General features: G+C 50.4%; 1 protein-coding gene across 2 annotated transcripts in view; it reads left to right on the top strand.

The window, feature by feature from the left end:
• Positions 1-19148, top strand: part of ADGRL3 (adhesion G protein-coupled receptor L3) — an 808020-nt gene extending 788872 nt beyond the window's left edge. For both annotated transcript variants that reach the window (XM_077346366.1, XM_077346369.1), the window contains one exon: positions 15333-19148. In XM_077346366.1, coding sequence (XP_077202481.1) covers positions 15333-15400 — 68 coding nt within the window. In that variant the 3' untranslated portion in view covers positions 15401-19148. The remainder of the gene's footprint in view (positions 1-15332) is intronic.
• Positions 19149-21105: the final 1957 nt, after the last annotated feature.

The following is a 21105-nucleotide window of genomic DNA, read 5'->3' as shown; positions in this document are numbered from 1 at the left end:
CCCCCGTCCTGCTTAAAGACTGCCAGTGAGGGGGAGCTCACTCCTAGGAATAGGCAGTTTGGTTCAGGTAAGCTGAAAAGTATTTGATTCGGGTACCTTTCAGCCATATCCAAGCTGAGTCTCCCATCCCTGTATTTTAAACTGTGCACATCAGCCTTATCCGAATTGTGATTTGGTGATTCGGATGCAATATGGTGATTCAGCTACTCCATTTATAGCCTTTGCAGCCATTAAAGTCAATGGGAAATTCTGACTTTTTGTCTGTTGGGTGGTCGGGGGGGGGGGTAGAGGTAGAGGCACCAAATTTCCAGCATAGCTGCGGGAGCCTCTCCTCCAAAGAACCGCCACGTTTCAAAAAGAGGATGCCCCCATCTGGCCTCCATTGTTTCCCATTGTTTGAAACCATGGGAATCAATGGAGGTTGGATGGGGCACCCTTTTGGGGGGCCCGTAGAATTGGACACCCTCATGCAGTCTTTTTGAAACCTGGGGGTTCTTTTGAGGAGAGGCTCCCGCAGCTATGCTGCAAATGTGGTGCTCCTACCTCAAACCCCTACCCCCCCCCCAGACCATGGAAGCGATGAAAGGGCAACATTTTGTCATGGACTTCAGTGGTGCCAAACCAAGGCAGCTATATCCGAATGGTCCACATCAGGGGTAGTCAAACTGCGGCCCTCCAGATGTCCATGGACTACAATTCCCAGGATGCTGGCAGGGGCTCCTGGGAATTGTAGTCCACGGACATCTGGAGGGCCGCAGTTTGACTACCCCTGGTCTCAATAGACAATACTGACCCTGATGAACCAAGGGTTTGATTCGATATAAGGGAACGTCACGTGTCATGGGCTAAAACTTTCCCACAAGTATAGTGTGGCAGATTATTTCATTATTTATCTTGTTACGTTTATGTACCAGCCTCCCCTGGGGCTAAGGGAGTGGCATCATTATAGGGAATGGCATTATTAAACAGCTTATCATGTGACAGACATCTCTGCATTTATCAGCTAAGCTTATACATATCTTCGGCTAACCTTCTACCTGGACATCTAGATTTCTATGTGAAGGGGCTCAGCCTTAACCTGTCTGCTCAGCAGTAAGTCCTGCTCGATAAGTGTGCAGCCTTGGCTACAGATGCATCATGGGGCTTTCCTGAGCCCTACCATTTCAGAATGTGGGTCAGTTTGGATGTGTGGATGCTCTTGTGCCAAAAATAATTCCTCACATATACAACTACCTCCGTAGGAAAAGGAAGGAAGAGCAATATACAGCTCTCTCTCTGCCCCTTGGAGAAAGGGCAGGATTAAAAAATATGCTGAAGACATAGGTTACTTGTTTGTTTCTGTATTTCAATGGGCGTTGGCATATGAAGCCCAAGAACATCGGTCCCTCTCTTGAGCTTAGTCTAACCTTTGCCAGAGGGAGGTGTCAAAAAGGAGGGATGGAAGTCAAGACAGAGGGCTTTTCCAAATTCATTTTTACTCACTTGTGTGTTCTTGTTGCTCTGGGGGAGGGGGCAGTCTGTTCCGCACATATAGTGGTTGCTCAGATATTACATCCGTTTTATCTCTGGCGTATCTTCTTTCAAATTTAAATGGCAGGGTCTGCTGCTAGACATAAAGTGATGTAATACTGAACCGACCACCAGAGGGAGCAAATCAGGTGTGGAACAGGGAGAAAAAAAAACAGCAAAGCAACAGGAACACACAAGAGAAGAAAATAAGAATGGGGGGAAACCCAACAATTCATTCTTGGGAATCGTGTGATTGGAAAGCATGTTAAATGCCAGCCTTAGTTGGTTAAAAAAAACCTACCATGTTATGAAAAGTACTGTGCAAAATGGTGTATCGAAAACACTTGGATTAAAATTGCTGTTTTGATAAGGGGGTGCTCTTTTTTGGTGAATAGGTGGGCTGGTATAAAAACTGCATCCACCTATGGAAGGGTCATCGTCCTCTATTGCTCTGCTTCCCTTAGTTGCTCCCTCCCAGGGCAGAAATAATTCCCCAGAGCACACAGTGTGGAACAGTTCTGTAATTAGGAGCCATTTAGGGCACAGAACCACCTGAACATCTGGCACACTCAGAATCAAAGGGGGGGGTCTCCAGAGGGGTAGTTATTGGGATATCTCCTGGCACTTCGGCTCTCATGAATCAAAAAGTGTAGCGCATGAAATCTGAACTAGCACAATTCCCCCAGGCTTTACTTCGCAGTGTGGTCCCATTGACAAGGGTCAGTTTTCTGATAGCTTCCCTGGTAAATCTCTGCCTCTGTTTCTGATTTTAAGGAAATGCTGACACCAGTTTTCTTTAAATGTGCATGCATTTCAGGTTTTACCTCCCCTTGTTTGGAAGTTTAATCTCTGAGAAGGGAGCACAGTTGCCTCATGACTCCAGTAGGCATGAATGGACATGAGACTGAAGGATCATCTGTGGCCGTCTCTTTAAAGCCCCTGTGCCCATTGGCACCAGCCTCTTTAGCCGACCAAGCTGCCTTCATCCAACCACTCCTCCATTTCCAGTATGGGATTAACCTCAGAGCCAAGCAAAAGAGAGAGCCAGCTTGGTGTAGTGGTTAGGAGGACGAGACTTCTAATATGGTGAGCCAGGTTTGATTCCTCACTCCTTCTCCACCTGCAGCCAGCTGTGTGACCTTGGGCTCGCCACGGCACTGAGAAAGCTGTTCTGACTGAGCAGTGATATCAGGGCTCTCTCAGCCTCACCCACCCCACAGGGTGTCTGTTGTGGGGAGAGGAAAGGGAAGGCGAATGGAAGCAGCTTTGAGACTCCTTTGGGTACAGAAAAGCGGCATATAAGAACCAACTCTTCTTCTTCTTCTTCTTCTTCTTCTTCTTGTTTCACTTTTGGCATACTAGGAAAGCATTGTGCAATATAACTAAGGTGGTAGAACTTGTGCAGGATTGTTTTGGAGATGCCAGTCTCCAGGTGGGGTCTGGGGATCCCTTGAAATTCCAGCTCATCTCCAGACTACAGAGCTCAGTTCCCCTGGAGAAAATGGTGTATGGGCCCCATGTCAATGTACCCCACTGAGATCGCTATCCTCCCCAGGCTCCACCCCCAAATCTCCAGGGGTTTCTCAAACTGGCAGCCCTACCGCCCCCCCAACACCAGTGTCCCAGGAGGAGTTGACCCACCTTGGTGGCTGCCAATTGAATCAGTTCAGCAAGCACCCTGAGGGGCAAACTGGACAGACAGCTGTTCCCACCCACCCTCCGCCACAAGGCCGTTTTGGCACCTGAAGCGATATGGGGAGGGAGAACACGCCCCTTGTCCCATTATGCTGCAGGTCAAGCCTTTTGCAGCATTTTTTCATTGCCCTTTGGGGGTTTTAAAATGGCAGTGGTGTCCCCACAGCAGACACAAGGACGCCATTGCATCTAGCTTGGCCCTAAGATGCAGACTGGTAAGCAGACCTCGTAGTTCAGGCTGACTGATTTGGGAACTCTCATAGTGGACTCAAGGCTAGGAGTCTCAACTGATTGGCCCAACCGTCTTTATGGGCAGCATCTCCGTGTTGGGGTGTCACCAAGGATGAGTGAAGGGCTCTTCAAGGACTGTAAGCCTGGAGCCAGCATGGGGGGAGCCCTTTTGGGGAGCCACTGAGGGGAGACCCCACTAAAAGGGTGACAAGGCGTCTGCCAGACCAGGACAGGTGCTAAAGTTCATCTAACTCAGGGGTAGCTCCTGGGAATTGTAGTCCATGGACATCTGGAGGGCCGCAGTTTGACTACCCCTGATCTAACTTGACTTTAATGCAAGTTTGCTTTTAGTCCCTTTCCTGCCGCAGTGGGGAGACTGAACAAAGCTAACACTGAGATATCGCGCTGATAACACTATATTTCATGCGGCAAATGTTTGCCAACCTTTATTAAAATGCAAAAAAAAAAAAAAGAAAGACATTCAACGTTTTTTTCAATTGATGTCATCAAAATCTCATAGAGTCGGAACATCTCCTAACTCTTACCTGTGTAGCAATCACACGTGGCATTTAGTAAATGACTCTGAAGAACGGGATGTGTTCTGAACCCTCCGTCTTGGGAACGGTTATTTAGCAATCTCGACGGCTCATGTTCCCAGTTACGCGGCAGAGCAGATGCATCGCTTTATCATCCTCAGACTATAAATCAATACTCTTGGTCGTATGATTAAGGGCCTGATCCCGCTCAGAGTCGGTAAGGCGGAGAATCCCGTGCCGGTCAGACGCTTGGCCTCCAGGTCATGCCAGGCCAGGGCTGCACGTCACACAAATGAGCCTAGAAGGAGCTCCAGGCTTGCAAAATGCTGCTTCTCACTTGGCACACTGCAGTCCCCTCCCTCCATGACAACCGTACCTTGCCAGGCCATTGCTCTGAAACAAGATTAGACAAGAAGCTTTCTAAAGAGCTGGGGATTAGAACTGATCTCCAGCCTACAAAATTGGGGTGACCTTGGCCTCGCCACAGCACTGAACAGCACTGAACTCTTCTTCTTCTTCTTCTTCTTCTTCTTCTTCTTCAGTAATCTCAGGACTCTCTCAGCCGTATTTCCCTCACAGGGTGTCTGTTGTGGGGAGAGGAAAGGGAAGGAGATTGGAAGCCGCTTTGAGACTTCTTTGAGTAGTGAAAACTATAAGAACCAACTCTTCTTCTTCTTCTAAAACCCCATATTTCTAATTTGACTCTAAGACTGGTCTTTTTGAAGCTCCTTTAGCAGTTTTCAAATTCAAATTCAAAACCTTTAATGGTGAATAAAAAGTAGAGTCTTCAAATAAATAAAAGAGTATTAACAATGACATTGGCTAAGGGTAAAAATTTACATCACAGAAACAGCAGATTTTAAAAACTTAAATAATAACAAATTATACACATTCCTCCACAATATACTCAGTAAATATTTTTACATCAATTATAAATGCGAATGACCCAGAATTATTTCTTGGATATCTGATTTCCTTTTTGTAACACAGTAGCCAGAAATTCGGCTACAGGTTCTGTTATTTTCAAGGGCTTATCAGCAAGTAGATAATGAGTAATTCTATCCGGAGAGCCAAGAAAAGTTAGTTGTATGCAGAAAGCCCAGGATAGCAGCTCAAGTCTTACCACTGCTAACCAGGAGGACTTTCTGTTCCTGCTAACTAGATGTACCGTAAACTAAGGGAGGTGTGATTTATTTATTTATTTATCTGTTTGTTTGCTCAGATTGCATACCACCCCTCTTCCATGGGCTTAAGGCAGTTCACAACAGAAAAACAGCAAATAGAACAGTTAACTCTCTGGGGCTTTCCACACCGGGATCCTTGTAGCAAATTGTTTGTTGAACGAAAAATCGCCATTTAAAATAGTGGAATTCGTCATTATGCATACCTGCCTTTGTAGTGGAATCCAGTTGCGTTTCTATCGTTTCCCACAAGCTTCCGGTCTCAGCAAAATTCGCTAGCCAGGAAGCGCTATTGCCAAGCTCGTCCCGCCCCTGGCCGTCAAGCAGCCAATGGGCGACCGTTATCATGCTCCCAAGAAGCCCCTTTCCCTTTAAGAAAGGTTTTTTTTTTTTTTTTTAAACACCCCCGTTGCAACGAATATGCATTGCTTCGTTGCAACGGAGAGACCCATCCAGGTGGCAGGTGTGTTTGAGCTGCCGTTTCATCGTTGCCACGCTCCCCCCGAACGAAAAAAAAAATCCCCCCCCCTCTCACAGGCCCGATTTTCGGCCGAAAAGCAGTGTGAATAATAAAGGGGAAATACATCAGCAAACGGGCTTCTCTGTTGTTTGTGCTTAGTGACTTTAAACAGCTCTGGGGAGGGACTGTAGCCGGGGAAGCCTCGCTGGCTAAACGGAGGCTCGCCGGTGCGTTGATCCCCACTCGCTCGGAGAAAAAAAAATGGCAATCGCTTCGCCGGAAGATCAGAGGAGAGAGCCAGGGGGAGGGACTTTGTAGAAACCACAACAATGGTAACGCACAGGACTTTCCCGCTAGTGTTGCAGATTGGTTGCAGGAGTGTAGCGCTTTCCGGAGGGTGAATCCATTTTTGGGGATTTCCCTGAAAGCGCTACAAGGAAGCACTTTTTGCGGATCCGTTTCAGGAGTGTTGCAGGTTGTCAACGACGTTGTGCATAACGGCAAATCAATAGCGTTTTCAATTGGCAACCATTGTGCAATTTTGAAGGAGTGCGGAAAGCCCCTCTGCCACTAAGAAAGCCCCCCCCCCCATCCCACAGCCCTCTTCCACCTGGCTTGCAAGCTCTGTGCTGTGCCAGCAATGGAAGGAGAGGAGGGAAACCACCTTGGCCTCAATCACAGGTCCTCAATTACAGGTCCTGCAGAACTGTTTGTTTGTTTAATGGTTTAATAGGTCTTAATAGTTTGTTTACTAGTTTAACAGGGGCTTGTGGCAGATAACAGGAATCCCATTATCCCCATCCCCACCCCCAGCTTGACTGGCTTCTTACCAGCAACCTCCAGAGGGCAACCCCAAGGTCACCTGCTGACCAGTTCTCTCAGAGAGGGGCCCACATCTTTCCCTCGACCAAAGACCTGGCAGAAGAGCTCCATCTGGCAGGTCCCGGGGCACGGTGTAAGGTCTGTCAGGGTCCTCAGCTCTTCTGGGAGCTCATTCCACCCAGGTCAAGGCAATGACAGAAAACACCCATATTTATTTATTTTATTTATAATTTGATTTATTCTCAGAAATTCTGGCTCATGGCGGTTTACAACATGTAAGATAAAACAATAAAATCACCCCAATAAAAATACCCTTAAAGGTCCGAAAAAATACATCATAGTCCTTACACAGCAAATCCACGATCTACAGGAGTAAAAACAATCAACTCCCATCTAATGACATCCCTGGGGGTGGACAGAGGGGTTCCAGATCAAATCAAATCCGCCCATAGAGTAGCCCAAGAAGGGGGTCCCTGGCCCAGGTTGAGGCCAGGCATCCCTCCCTTGGGCCAGGGGTCTCCTACAGATCTGCACTCGCAGAGCGGATGCCCTGATAAGGAGTTAGGTGGTCCTGCAGGTATGTGGGGCCCAGACCACGGATGGCCTTAAAGGTTAACACCAGAACCTTGAATCTGACCTGATCCAGCTGCAGCTGCCTCAGCACAGGCTGGATAAGGGCCCTCCAAAGACTCTAGCAGCTGCATTTTGGACCACCTGTAAGGGACAAGGGCAGGTCCGCGTAGAGTGAGTTACAGAGTCCCATCTGGAGGTGGCCAAGCAGATAGGGCGCCAGCAGCCTTGCTTAGTGCATGTGGGGAAATGCCCCTGAGACCTGAGCCTCCCATCCAGGATCACACTGCTCTTTACTGCTCTTACTCAGAAATGTCTCCTCCTACAATTATTTAACAGACTTAGGGCCCTGTACTTCTGGAGTCTCAAGACCAGAGCTTGGTTTGCCACCCTCCTGCTGAGGCCTGGATTTCTCCCAGAATGACAGCTAATTTCCAGAATACAGAGATCAGCTCTGCTGAAGAGATTGGCTGCTATGAAGGGTACCACTCTGGCGTACCACAGATTTTAGTTGAAGTGGCTCCCCGAATCCACCTCCCATCAATCCTTCCCACGCCCACATTTCCAGGAAATCCCTAGGCTGGAGCTGGCAACCCTAACTGGATCCCAGAGGGGTCTCAAGGGTGACTTCTATCTTGCTCTCTTTCGGAGCAAGTTATTGGCTGTCATTTCAGAAGACAGCCTAGACAACTCTGAGCAGGAGCAAAAGGCTGGACCGAAAGAGAGAGAGATCCTATTTGCCCCCCACCACTTCGTAGTAGCTAACAAGAGATGTATTGCAACTAGTAAGGTACACAATTAAGGTGCACAGCATCTATAATTGCCCCTTTGCATAGTGTGCAGAGTTAACCAAGACTTGGGGGACCTGAATAGGGTGACCCTATCTTTGAGGGGGCCAGGATTTTTAATGGAAATTGCTTCTCTTGCCCAGATTGTCTAGTTGTTTTGAGGGCTGCATGTGGCTTATACGCCAGGAAACAAACCAGCCTCAACTTCTGTAGGAGAGCTATAGCCTGTGAAAGATAATGCAGGAGTTAGGTCTTTGAAGTATCACAGGACTCCTCTTTGGTTGTCCCTGCAAAAGATCAGCCAGCGCACGCATGCACACCCCCCCCCCCCTGAATGCCTGAAGCCTCCAGACTCTGTAAGAGAGCAGCTCGCCATGTTCTCTCTCCTTCAGAGATTATTTGAATGTGGTTTCTATGGAATTCAAGACCTGCCTGATCCATATGCATGTCTGTGTTTGTGTTTGTGTCTACTAATATTTGGAAAGGGTACGAAGATTTCTTTCTGTGGAAGAGCTTCTCATGTGCCTAAGGAACATGAGTTCCAGTCAGTTCACCAGAGGGGACTGTTCTCTGTTGAGCTTTTTGAATCTTCTGAAATGTTATCTCTTTTTAAACTTTCTCTCCCAGGACACAGTCTGCACTCTGAAACCCACGTGTCATCTATCTCCTGTTTCGTTTTTGTTTGTTTTACTCCAAAGGGGGGGGGGGGTGAGTTGTGTACAACACCAGTTAGGAAGGGCAAGAATATTTAGTGATGTGTACACAAGCCAAGAGTGGCATGAACCCCCACTCACGGTCAGGCTTCCCAAGCTGAGGTAGAAGACAAACAAGTGTCTTGTGGTACTATAAAAACTAATTGATTGGCAAAATATTCAACCAGGGCCCACTTTAGCAGCACCAAGAGAGAAGGAGAGAGAGGATATATTAGTTTAAAGGGAGGCTGAAAGGTCGGCCAGTACATGAGAGAATTAAGAGGCTCCTGATGAATGCAGAATCCAGTCAAATGAATACAGAATCCCATTGATGCAGGTGTGACGCACACCCTCCCCACTCAGTTCACAACCCCTTGTAAGTGGCCTGAAATGGCACAACAAGAATGGAGCCCAAGAGCACCTTTAAGACCAACAAAGATTTATTCAAGGTGTGAGTTCACAAGTGCAGCACTCGAAAGCTCCCACCTTGAATTAATCTTTGTTGGTCTTAAAGGTGCTCCTGGACTCCATTTTTGTTGAACCATTTGTGAGCATTACAAGACTGACGGTAGAAAGGGATGTCTAAAGAATGATCTGTCGCTTTTTGTGAACAAGCCCTTCCTGGGGTTTGTATAGACCAGAGGTAGTCAAACTGGGGCCCTCCAGATGTCCATGGACTACAATTCCCAAGAGCCCCCTGGCAGCGTTTGCTGGGAGGGGCTCATGGGAATTGTAGTCCATGGACATCTGGAGGGCCACAGTTTGACTACCCCTGGTATAGACAAACTTCAAATGTGCCAATGGATTTGGTAACTTGGTTCTGTAGAACAGCGATCCCCAACCTGTGTGCCGCGGACCACGTGTGGTCCTTCGACTATTTGGAGGTGGGCCCCGAAGGACGCCTTCTCCCCCCCCCCCGGCCCTTTACTTCATCCCCCCCCAGCCCTTTACAACACACTTCATTGTTGTGGCGTGTCTGTATCTTAGAGCCAGTTTGGTGTAGTGGTTAGGAGTGTGGACTTCTAATCTGGCATTCCGGGTTCGATTCTGCGCTCCCCCACATGCAGCCAGCTGGGTGACCTTGGGCTCGCCACAGCACTGATAAAACTGCTCTGACCGGGCAGTGATATCAGGGCTCTCTCAGCCTCACCCACCCCACAGGGTGTCTGTTGTGGGGAGAGGAAAGGGAAGGCGACTGTAAGCCGCTTTGAGCCTCCTTCGGGTAGGGAAAAGCGGCATATAAGAACCAACTCTTCTTCTTATTATTTTGAAGGGATGTTTAAACATTTCCATAGCGATCAGAGAGCGTTAGGGCAGTGGTTGTGAGTAGAGGCGTAAACTACCCCCCCCCCAAACCAAGCCTCAGTAAAAGGCGTTGTGGTCCCCAGTGATAAAAAGGTTGGGGACCACTGCTGTAGAACATTTGGAGGATTGAAATGTGTGTGTTTTGGGGGATGTTGCTTTATGTCCAGTTTATTATCTTGCACAGAGACTGACCAGTTTGGCCAATAAGGAATGGCAGAAGCACATGGCAGGCCTATCGCAGCCTGTATTAAGCAAGAGGGCCTGCAGTTAGTCGGTTTTTAATATAAGGTGGTTCGAAGAACATAAGAAGAGCCCAACTCTATCAGACCAGGGGTCCATCTAGTCTCACAGTGGCCAACCAGTTCATCTGGACAGCTGAAGACAGAGGCCGAGACCTTCATAAGAACTTAAGAAGAACCCTGTAGGATCTGATCAGTGGTCCATCTAGTCCAGAATCCTGTCTCACAGTAGCCAACCAATTCCTCTGGATGGCCAGCAACAGAGCATAGTAGCTGAGGCCCTCATAAGAACACCAGAAGAGCCCTGCTGGATCAAACTAAGGGTTCATCCAGTATAACATCCTGTCTCACACAGCAGCCAACCAGTTCTTCCAGAAGTCCAACAGCAGAAGAATAGCTGGTTCTTAGATGCCGCCTTTCTCTACCCGAAGGAGTCTCAAAGCGGCTTACAGTCACCTTCCCTTTCCTCTCCCCACAACAGACACCCTGTGAGATGGGTGAGGCTGAGAGAGCCCTGAGATTACCACTCAGTCAGAAGTTTTATCAGCGCTGTGGCGAGACCAAGGTCACCCAGCTGGCTGCATGTGGGGGAGTGCAGAATCGAACTCGGCTCACTAGATTAGAAGTCTGCACTCCTAACCTTTACACCAAACTGGCATAGAAGCTGTCGGGGACCCGCTTGCTAACTGAAAAAACAGGGTGCCCCTTTGAAGAAAACGTCACGCCAGGCCTGGTGAACGATACAACAGGAACAAGCTTTATTTCAGCAACGTGGAGTCCGCTGGTATGGAGTAAGAGCTTCCACCGAAACCCAGGTGGAAGCTCCCTTTTATACAAAACCCACCTCCTTAGGCTGTATTGCCCCACCCAGTACTTGCGGAGGGAACATGCTGATACAATCATGACTCATGCACATATGCGAGGTTTTCCGGGGTTCCTGATGGCCCATTTTCCTGGAACAAAGGGCCATCTCCGGGCTCTTGTCAAAAGGTGGAGGGGGACATTGAGGTTCTTTAGCGGCCATTGCCACCTCAACGATCGGGTGGGGCGCCCAGCTGCCGGTTTGCCTATGATCACCATGCCCTACCTCCGTGATCGCGGGCGCCTCTGATGGCGGGGTTCGGTCCGGTTCCCAAGCCACCAAGGACCGAACCACGACAGAAGTGGAGGTCTTCCCCAGAAGTTGCCACTGGTATTTAGAGGCTTACTGCTGCTGAATGTGGAGGTTCCCTTAGTCACCGTTCTTCACAAATCTGTCTAATCCCCTTTTTTAAATCATGTCATGAGTATATCTTAGGTATACTGGCCTTAAAGGGCTGGAGCAGGGGAAGCATTTGAAAACATGGCTAATACAACATGGCTAATCTCTCCAAAGGCAAAAGCTGTTCTGGCACTGAAATTGAAATCATTAACGATGAGCTGACAAAGCTCAACAGGCAGGTGTGTTCAGGCATCATCAAGGATAACTAACGCTCCTGCTTGCAGTTCAACTTTTTTTGGAATATTGGGGCCTAGAACTACAACTGGAAGAATTTTCTGGGAAGCCATCCATGGAGAGTTGTTTCCTCGGGAAGTCTGCGTTGTCCCACAGAGTAAGGGTTCTCATAGCTGGGTACAACTTTCCCCTGGGAACAGAAACAGCTGGGCGGCTTGTTCCCATCCATAGATCTGTGATTGTTTCAAATGTGTATCTAGAGCCCTCCAGATGTCCATGGACTACAATTCCCATGCTGGCAGGGGCTCCTGGGAATTGTAGTCCACGGACATCTGGAGGGCCGCAGTTTGACTACCGCAATCTTGAGCAAGGTATCTCACTGGTGCTACTGTAGAACTGATGTGCTATATCGGTTTAGCACTCTAGTGCTCAACTTAGAACATTCCCCAAAAATTCTGCAGATCATGTGGTGAGCAAGGGCGGGGGGAGCAGCCCTGCAGGAGGTGCTGCGAGCCCCTTGAACTCTCCCCAGCGATTCAGAAGTGCAACGAAGGGAGAGAGAATGGAAGGGAGAGGCTTCCCTCAAAAGCAGCTCGCCCACGCTCTGCCTTCCCCTTAGAGACTGCATAAAGGATAGCTGCCTGGAGATGCCCCAGCTGGGCCTCTAGAGCAGGGGCAGCCTCCCGCCGGGGGAACTCGCAGCAGCAGCAGCAGCCTCCTCTGGCTCAGGAGACCCACGGGGCAGGGGGGGTGAGCTGGCCCTGAGAAACAGCCCAGGTCAAACAGCCCAGGCAGTCAGGTCTGGGAAGTGAAGCAGGGCCGACGCTGGCTAGTATTTTAGGCACGTGCGGTTCCGCTCGGTTCGGCCACCTCGGCAATCACTGACGCCCGAGGTGGCTCCTAGGAGGCCAGCGCTACAGCGCAGAGAAGAGGGGTGGCAGCACTGTGGCCCTGGCCTCCTACGAGCCACCTCAAGCTTCCATGATTGCCGAACCGAGCCGAACCGCATATCCCTAATTTGGATGAAGGACCCCTGAGGAATGCTGGGGGCCACGATGCAGCGGCAAGCAATGGCCAACCACCTCCAAACCTCTCTTGCCTGGTTGAGACAATCCTTGGGTCTCCTCGCTACATTACACACACGTCAGTCGCTCAATAATTTTTGTGTGCTCCTGTGCCACCATGCCGCGGCAAATGGCCTTAGAAGCCGGTGTTTTGCTCACGGAAATGGAATCCCCCGGCGTTCCCCCGGCAGAAGCAAAGGGCAGGCTGGACCAGTGGCTTCCGGAGGCAACAGCTCCTCGGATGTCCCCGTGGCTTTGGTGGCGACTGCATCAAAGCTCCTCTCCGGGCTCCCTGGGCCCCGTTGCTGAGAGGAACAGTCCTCTGAAAGGCCTCGTCCTCGGGAATGGAAATCCCGTCATTCAGAGATGTATCGAACGCCTGTTGTCACTTGGAGGGAGGGGGCCCACCATGTTAGGAAAATGCTCGGGTGAAGACGGCTTTTTGGATCAGTGGTGCTGGTGCTCTTATTTGGCGAACGGGCAGGGGTGCAGTCAAAACGGTGTCTGTATATGGCAGGCTCCTTTGTCTCGGCTTCCCCTAGCTGGACTCTCTGTGAGAGTAGAAACGGCTCTGCGGGATGCACACAAAATGGGGAACTTCTCTGCAATCTAGGGTTGCCAGCCTCCAGGGGGAGCCTGGAGAGCTCCTGCTATTATAACTGATCTTCAGACAAGACAGAACAATTTGCCAAGAGAAAATGGCTGCTCCGTGCTGTTGTATCCTAATGATGCCCCCCCCCCAAAATCTTGCCCTCCCCGTGCTTCCCCCCCCCCCCGCAATGTCCAGGTTTTTCCCAACCCAGAGCTGGCAACCTTTGCTGTGATCAGTCGTCAAATGGGACACAGAACCAGTTAGATAACTGGCACACTAAGAACCAAGGTCAGGGAGGCTCCGTAAGGGTAGATCCATTGAGAGCTCTGCCTGCCCTTCAATTTCCATGGATCGAATCATTATCAAATGCCAATGTGGAGTAGCGTTTGGACTGCCGAACCATGGGTGCTGCCACAAAGGCAGTTTCGATCCACTTCAATGGCCATTTGCAAGTGGATTGGGTGACTTCGTAGAGTGAAATCCAGTTGCAAAGGGCATTGAAAGTGGACTGGAATTGTACTATTTAGTGTGTGTTGAATCCCTGCACTGCCATGGAGTATTGGTGGGAGTCTTTGAGCCACTAGCACCTGCCCACCCTCTTGCTCTCGCTGTCTCTCAGCCTAACCCGCCTCACAGGGCTGGCCTCACAAGAATAAGGACGAGAGAACCCTGTAGTTTCTGCCAAGATTTTGGGATGTTTATTCAGCTTGCTAGCCTTGTAGGGATGGTAGTCCACCTGACTTGTTGGCCATGTCTTATTGCCCTCTGTTCCTATATTGGCCCGATGCTCCTTCCCGCATTCCTCCCCTCCCCTCCTTGGGACTGTCACTTCTGCCTGTCCCTCTTCACTCCCCTCCGGAACACACCCTGAAACTAGGTGATGTCCTCCTGCTTCCTCTGGATCCCCCCAGGGGTGTGGGAAGCGGGGCTGGAGTTATATGGTGACCCAGACTTCTTGCCTCGGCCTCCACAATGTCTTGCTGGGTGGGCTTTCTTACTCAATAAATGAAATCTTTTGCTTCAGGTCAAGAGTTTGCTTTTCTGGGAAACTGCAGCTCCTTGGAGAGATTTGATGTTATTTAAAGCCCACCTTTCAGGCAGATTGCACAAAGTGAATCAGTGCAGTCCACAAAATGGGACATTCAATACACAATGCATTGAGACTGTGGAATTCTGGGCCCGGCCAGGAAGAGCAGACACACAGCATACATGTGCACATGACACATTAAGCAGTACAAAAATGTCATTACAGGATCCTACTTACAATTTAGCCAAGGAACTGGTGAATCATTTAGTGCCGTGCAGCTCTAGAACCCTTGTGGGAAAGCCCTCTTGAACAGGGATGGGCAGAAACCGGTTCACAATCTCAACTTGGTCACAAACATGGCCGGTTCAGAGGAGCCGTCCCCCCTCCGAACATTCCCCAGACCTCTTGTCTGGCTGGCTTCAGGGTTTCGGCCGCCTAAGCCTAGCAGCTGAGCAGGGAGGTCCACCCATCCGCTCTTAATTTTAAACAGCTCTGCGCCATTCAAACCACTTGTTTGCTCCCGCCCCCTGCCCTCCCACAGCAAAACCGGCCGCGAAAATGTTTGCCAAGCCAATAGCCCTTTTAGGCTAACACCGGGCTGTAGGTGCCTGTCCACTCTCAGTCCAAAAGAGCTGCAGAAGAAATTTCAGCCCGCCGGTTCACTCCCCACCTTCCAAAGGGAGGGAAGCAAACTGGTGTGCTGAAATGGCTGGGAGTCATTTGGACCTGATAGCTGGGAACTGCATGTGACCCACTGGCAGCCCAAAATTGCTGCCCCCCCCCATTTTGCTTCTCCCCACTTCTAAGTGGGAATAGAGTATAGCCCAAATCTGGACCGGTTCATTTGTGGGGAGTTGGGTCATCTGGGTTCAGGAACATCCCAACCCCCAGACTGGAATTTTCCCAGCCCCATTCTTGGATAATTCTGTTCTGCATAGTTTCCAGGGAGCCAGGGGAGCGGGGGCGCCTTCCTGACCTCCTTGGGCCAGCCATCCCATGACCATGGCTCCCCCAGCAGAGGAAGGATGTTGCTGTAAAGAGCTTTGGGCCTGCATAAGTGAGAAAGCAGAGCACCAATATCCAAATATATGAGATGCAACAAATGTACTTGGCTACTTTTTAACTTTTTAAGTGGGAGAGTCTGCGTGTTCCCTTCATTGTGCAACTCATCTTGTGTCTTCCACAGATCTGGGAGCCACAGCAAGGCATGAGCCAGTCTTTCGAAGAGTCCTCATGGAAGACAGCATCATCTAGCTACGGCAGGAAGATCGGTGCAGTTCCCGGGTGGACCTCCCTCCCTCCCTCCCTCCCTCCCTTGCGCGCTCTCTCTGCGTAAAACACAAGCAAAGTACTTGGGGGGGGGGTCCTTGGCTCCTATTTATACGCTGAAGTGAGGAGATTTCCACTGGAAGGTTCAAGGACATTTGCAACGTCATGGCCCCGTCACGGTGTACAAAAATGTATCTAGTATCAGTGCGCATTATACTGTGTGGCAGAGGAGATGCACAGGAAAGTCACAGGTGTCTGGGTTTTGCCACACTGAGTGTTTTCCGCCATTAAAAGGGATCTCACACTTTCCCCTTCACAGGGAAGCAAGTTTGGCCCCAGACACGTCTCAAACCTAGGGGGGGGGGGGAATGTGGAAGTTCCCTTTGTGGCGACACAACGAGGGGTAAAAGCTCTTCTGCTCCATATTGCAAAGAGCAGGAGAGCCCAAAGATGAAAGCGAATGTGAATAGAGTTTTAGGGTCGCATCTGTTTTTTAAAGACCCAATTTGGGGGTGGGGGGGCTTTTTGAATATTTGGATTTCAGGATCTTCATCTGGTTCTTGTGGGGATGAGCTGGCTCTGTTGGGAGTGCACCGAGAGCTTCCCCATAGGAAATGAACTCCTCAGGGTGTGAGGACAGCAAGCCAGGAGAATGCTAGGTTAGAACCTTCCTGATAGGCTAGGTTTCTGTGTGCTAGGTTTTTTAAAAAAACGGTACGCACTGTCAGCAGTGGTACAACCAGACACCAAACCCACCTGTACAGGAAGCAGGCCAGAGGGCAAGAGCAAAATCTACATTAATACATTTCATTAGGACCAACCCGACTGATGCAAGCCCTTGTGTGAGCTTTTGAGCTCAACAGGACTCTTCTTCAAGAAGCATTGCAAAAACATTTTTAGAAAGAAGGACAGGCAGAAAGCAGGGCCTTCAGTTGCGATGCTGTGACCTGCCCATCTTGCTTGGCCTCCTTCAACTGGGTGCCATCTGGCCTAATGAGGAAAAGCAGATTACAGATCCCCCCCCCCCCAGGGCAGAACATGGGACACAGCCAAGGTGTGGCTGACAGATCCTCCGCTTTCACCTTTCAAAGGCTTATGCTTGCTTACCTCACAGTAGGGTAAAAAAACGAAAACCAGCCCTCAAGGCCCGAGGACGAGGACCGTGTTCTGCCCTGCAGTTCAGGACAACCTTCTCCCCAGGCTCCCACCACTCAGGCTGTCACGAGGGAAAGTCCTGGGATAGTTGGCAAGGGATGGGAAACCCCCACACACACACACACACACACAACCACACTGCCTCCATGATCGCAAAGACAGAGGCAGAAGCGTTAATGGAAAGGCTCCAAGGTGGGAATGCCTGAAGATTTGGGGCTGGAGCCTGAAGAAGGTGTGGTTTGTGGACGGGAGGGACCTAGTGAGTTATAATGCCATAGAGCAGGATGGCCAAGCAGTGGCTCTCCCCTGGGGCTCATGGGAAGTGTAGTCCATGGACCTCTGGAGAGCCACCGTGTGGTCATCTCCATCCTAGACTCTACCTTCTGCTGCTGCTGTTCCCTTCAGGGGAATGGATCTCTGCAGTCTGGAGATCCTTTGTGATCTCCAGGCCCCACCTGGAGGCTGGCAACCCTCGTTGCCATCAAAGCACAAAAGCCCCTTTGTCCTTTGGGCCCTGCGGATCCTTTTGTCTTTCACAGCCAGATATATGAATTGGCTCCACTGCAATCCCTCCGAGGCGGGTGGCGGAATGAACGGTGGGCTGAGGGCCAAATGAAAGGTGCTGGTTTTAAAGGGTTGGGCCCAGAGCTTGAAATGCTACTGTGGGGAGAGGAAGGGCTCCTGCTCCCACCCCCAAGTTGCTTTTCTGTGCCGAAAGAGCCCCGGGGAGAGCCACATCCTTAGGCCTGGCAGTTGGCCGGAGACCAGAGGGACTTCTCCGGAGCGGGAGGGAGGCCTGGGCGACCTGTTGATGGCACTGCCAGTGAGCGTCATCATGCTGTGGTATCCCAGTGGTGCTCTGGTATTCCGGGCAAAATCTCTATAACCATTTATGCACTGGGAACTTCACTGCCCCAGCTCCCGCCGTGCAGGAGCACCAGTCGGGGGCCAAAGGCTCCCCCGTGTGGGTGCAGGAAGAGGGGGGGCAACCTGCCACGACTAAAACTCCAGCCTGCAGCCTGGCATGAAACCTCCAGCGCATAAACGGTCTACGGGAGGAAACCGCTTCTGCCACGGAGGTTCCTGCCCAAAGCCCAGCCTTCCCCAGAGTTCGTCGACATCATGACGTCACTTCCCGTAAATGCCATTGGTGGCATCGCCACGTTGCCAGGAGTGTTGCCCGGACCTCCCTCCTGCTCCTGGTCTGTCCCTCACCAGCTGCATGATCAGCAGAGGGGGCAGAGCCTGGTGGACAGGGGGGGGGGTCTGGAATACCAATACACCCTGCAGCTACTAGACCCTGACCCAGCCCCTTAGCAACAGGCCCATCTAGCTTGGCCCTGATTGGCTCTTCCAAAGCCCCTTCCTGACTGTTCAATTTCCAAGCATTTTCGCTTGCAGACCAAGGAAGGCTTTCTGTTCTGTTTTCCACCCAGTGTCTTTGCAAGAGGCAAATGGGCTCCTACCGGCCCCCCTCCTCGCTTCTGAGTGTCGAGGGCCCGAGACGAGGGAGGTGCTCTCGGCAGTCCCGGTTTTATTCAGACCTTAATTTTACGCCATTCAGAATGACTGAGTAAATATCTGTCGTTGATCTCAGCGGGGGAAATGATTAGCCACATACTCCAACCCTTCTCTTACTGAAATTAATGGCTCTTCAAGGAGCCTAGCAAAGGCTGGCTCGGGTCTTAAATAACTTTTAGCGGATTTCTCATAGTAAAGTTTTGGGGACGGGAGTAAAGTTTTGGGGACGGGAGACCTCCTCACAGCCGTACTGTTAAAGGGAACAAGTGCAAAATGACCCATTCATGCACATGCAGGCCTCCGCTTCCTGCCGAGTCCCTCAAGGGAGGAACATGCATGTCCTAGCAGCCCGCAGCAAACTAGACAGGGAGCACCTCATAAGAATCACAAGCATGCCTGTCCGTGAGGGAGCGCTCTCCAGACCTCCTGCTCGCCAGAAAAAGGGAACAAAGTCAGCCTTGCCTGGTTTCTGGCCCTTCCTAGAGCAGGGGTCCCCTCCGTTTTTGAGCCTGCAGGCCACACAAGCTGGAGCTGGACACACAATGGCCCCCAAGGTCAGGCACTGAAGTTCTTAGTGCTGCGGGGGCAGCTGTTGCCAAAGCAACATTTTTAAAAATCCGCAGTGCCACTCAAATCCCCAGTGGCCAATCAGAAGCCTTGCGGGGATCACATGATGCCATGGCCCAAACTCCTGGCATCCGTGAACCTAAGGAGCAGTATGCCCTGAAAGGAGGAAGAAGAAACAAATCAAGCAGGACAAATCTGTTGTGTACGGAAGCACACAACCGCGGAATCCAGGGTAGTAAGCGGACACACAAGGAATGTTCCACACAACGTATTTAACGATTCCCAAAGCGTTTCCCTACACAGTGCTTTATCGAGGGATTCCCAAAACTGATATGTATTCACCGACAACCTAGAACATTTCAGGAGCCAAGCAAATGCTCATCAGAACAGTTTCAAAAGCAGCTATGCCAAGCCGTTGGGGAAATGTGTTGGGACTCATTGAATACTTCATATTATTTTTTTATTTTATTTTTATTTATTTATATTTATATTAGAGATATTGTGTGGAAGATGGAAAGTTCCTTGTGGGTCGGCTTACTACCCTGGATCCAGTGATGTTGGCCTTCCAGACAGGCACCCCAGTGCCCCAAGGGTTCTTGGCTGCATATTTCACTGGGTCCCACCCTTCTCTCCTTGTATTGCCCTGAAAGAAAGAAGAGCAAAGTGGCCTTTTCAAGTGGGTCTCCGTGTTGGTCTGAAGGAGCACAACAAACTCAGAGTCCAGGAGCCCCTTGAAGACCAACCAAGATTTGTTCCCCTCGAAAGCTCCTGCCCTGAATGAATCTTGGTTGGTCTTAACAGTGCTGCTGGACTCTGAGTTTAAAGTGGTCTTGTGCCAGGCAAGAAACCAAAGCCAAGATCAGAGCTTTTAAGCATTGCAAGAACGATTTGAAAAGTGTAACAACGGAGATCACTGGCTGGTATTTGGCCTTGCCCAGATTCAGGGCAACTTCACGCATGCCAAGTGATGCACCTCCAATCCACTTTCCACCTGGATGGTACGGTGTGAAGTGGTCAAATCCACCCGCAAAGAGTCACTCGAATGGACTGGAACTCTGCACCATTTTGCACATGTGAACGCACCCTTGGTTTTGAGTTGGTCCGTCTGCGCCTGGGCTGGAGCCCTTCAGACTACAAGTGGGCTTCAGGGGCTTGAATGCTCCTCTGCGTTAAAAATCATTATATAGAATTGGCATGTACAGTAGAGAGTTGAGCTAGTATGCTTCTCCCTGACAAGCTAATTATCTATGTGCAGGGATTTGTTTTTTTAATGCACCCATATCAGCTCATACCTAGGCCGTGAACTGGCACAACCTGGGGGCGGCGTTGTTGCTGTTTTTAAGCAACAGCTAATTGATCCACAATTTGTTCTGTTTGAGCAGGGATAAGCCGCAGCAGTGCAGAATGCTGCCCCCCCGCCCCCCCACACACACACAAACACACACACACACACGTGCCTCCCCGTGCAGATACCGAGGCAAAGTGAGCCTGGCTTCCCAGTGCTGCCACTTCAGCAAGGCTCCATTCAAACCACCCAAGCAGAGCCGGAAGGGGGCAGGGGGGGCACGACTTTGAACCACAGGAGTGCAATTAGCTTTTGGCATCATGGGAACTGACTGGCGGCCCCTTCCCACGCCCAGATGCCCACGTCCGTGTGCTGGCAGCAGCCGTGTAGGCCCAGGAGGGCAGGAAGCGTCCGCTACTCAGGCTGGCAAGGCCCCAGTTCAAGGTCTTCCCCAACAAAGCAGCACACACTCAATATTAACTCACAATGTTTTCTGTTCCTATGAAAACAACCCGGGGGGGGGGGGGGGTCTGATTTTGAGTGGAGAGGTCAATGCCCTTGGGATTGCTTCCTTCAGTTGTAATTCCTGGGCGTTGTGGGTTTTCTGCTGCTGTGTCGATGTGGTCTGATCATTTTTGCCCCTGACATTTTTCCAGGAACTGGCGGGCAGCTTCAGAGGAAGGACATGGCAAGACTCTTGCTTTGACACAGAGATTCCCATCGTGTCGTGTCCTACCTCTGAAGAGGCCAGCCACAGTTCCTGGCAAAACGTCAGGCACTAAAGTGACCAGACCATGTCTTCACAGCCCGGAAAACCCACATCGGTCCACTTTCCTCAAAACCCTGGAATGGTGATCTTTGTCAGAACAGTGCTGAAGTGAAATTCAGGCATCTCTGTTCACAATTCCACCATATCGTGCGTAAGGCAGGCCTCAGATGCTTGGATGAGGCGGTGACCAGAAGGAGCCTTGCCCTGTTCTTTCTCTCAGGCCACCTAAGGAAGCACGTGTGGCTTCCCAAACGTCCAGGTGATGCTCTCTCACACGGGACAGTTTCCAAAATGATGGCCGAACTTTTGTGAGGAAGGAATCTCTCAGGAGTCTGAGCAGCCCTACAATGCACGCGTGGCTCCCCCCTCCCCATGCTTAAGACAGATAAGGCA

This window comes from Paroedura picta, chromosome 7 (genome assembly GCF_049243985.1).
Source record: "Paroedura picta isolate Pp20150507F chromosome 7, Ppicta_v3.0, whole genome shotgun sequence".
In the NCBI taxonomy this organism is placed as follows: Eukaryota; Metazoa; Chordata; class Lepidosauria; order Squamata; family Gekkonidae; genus Paroedura; species Paroedura picta.
The sequence above is the reverse complement of the archived record's forward strand: the minus strand, read 5'-3'. Positions and strand labels throughout refer to the sequence as shown.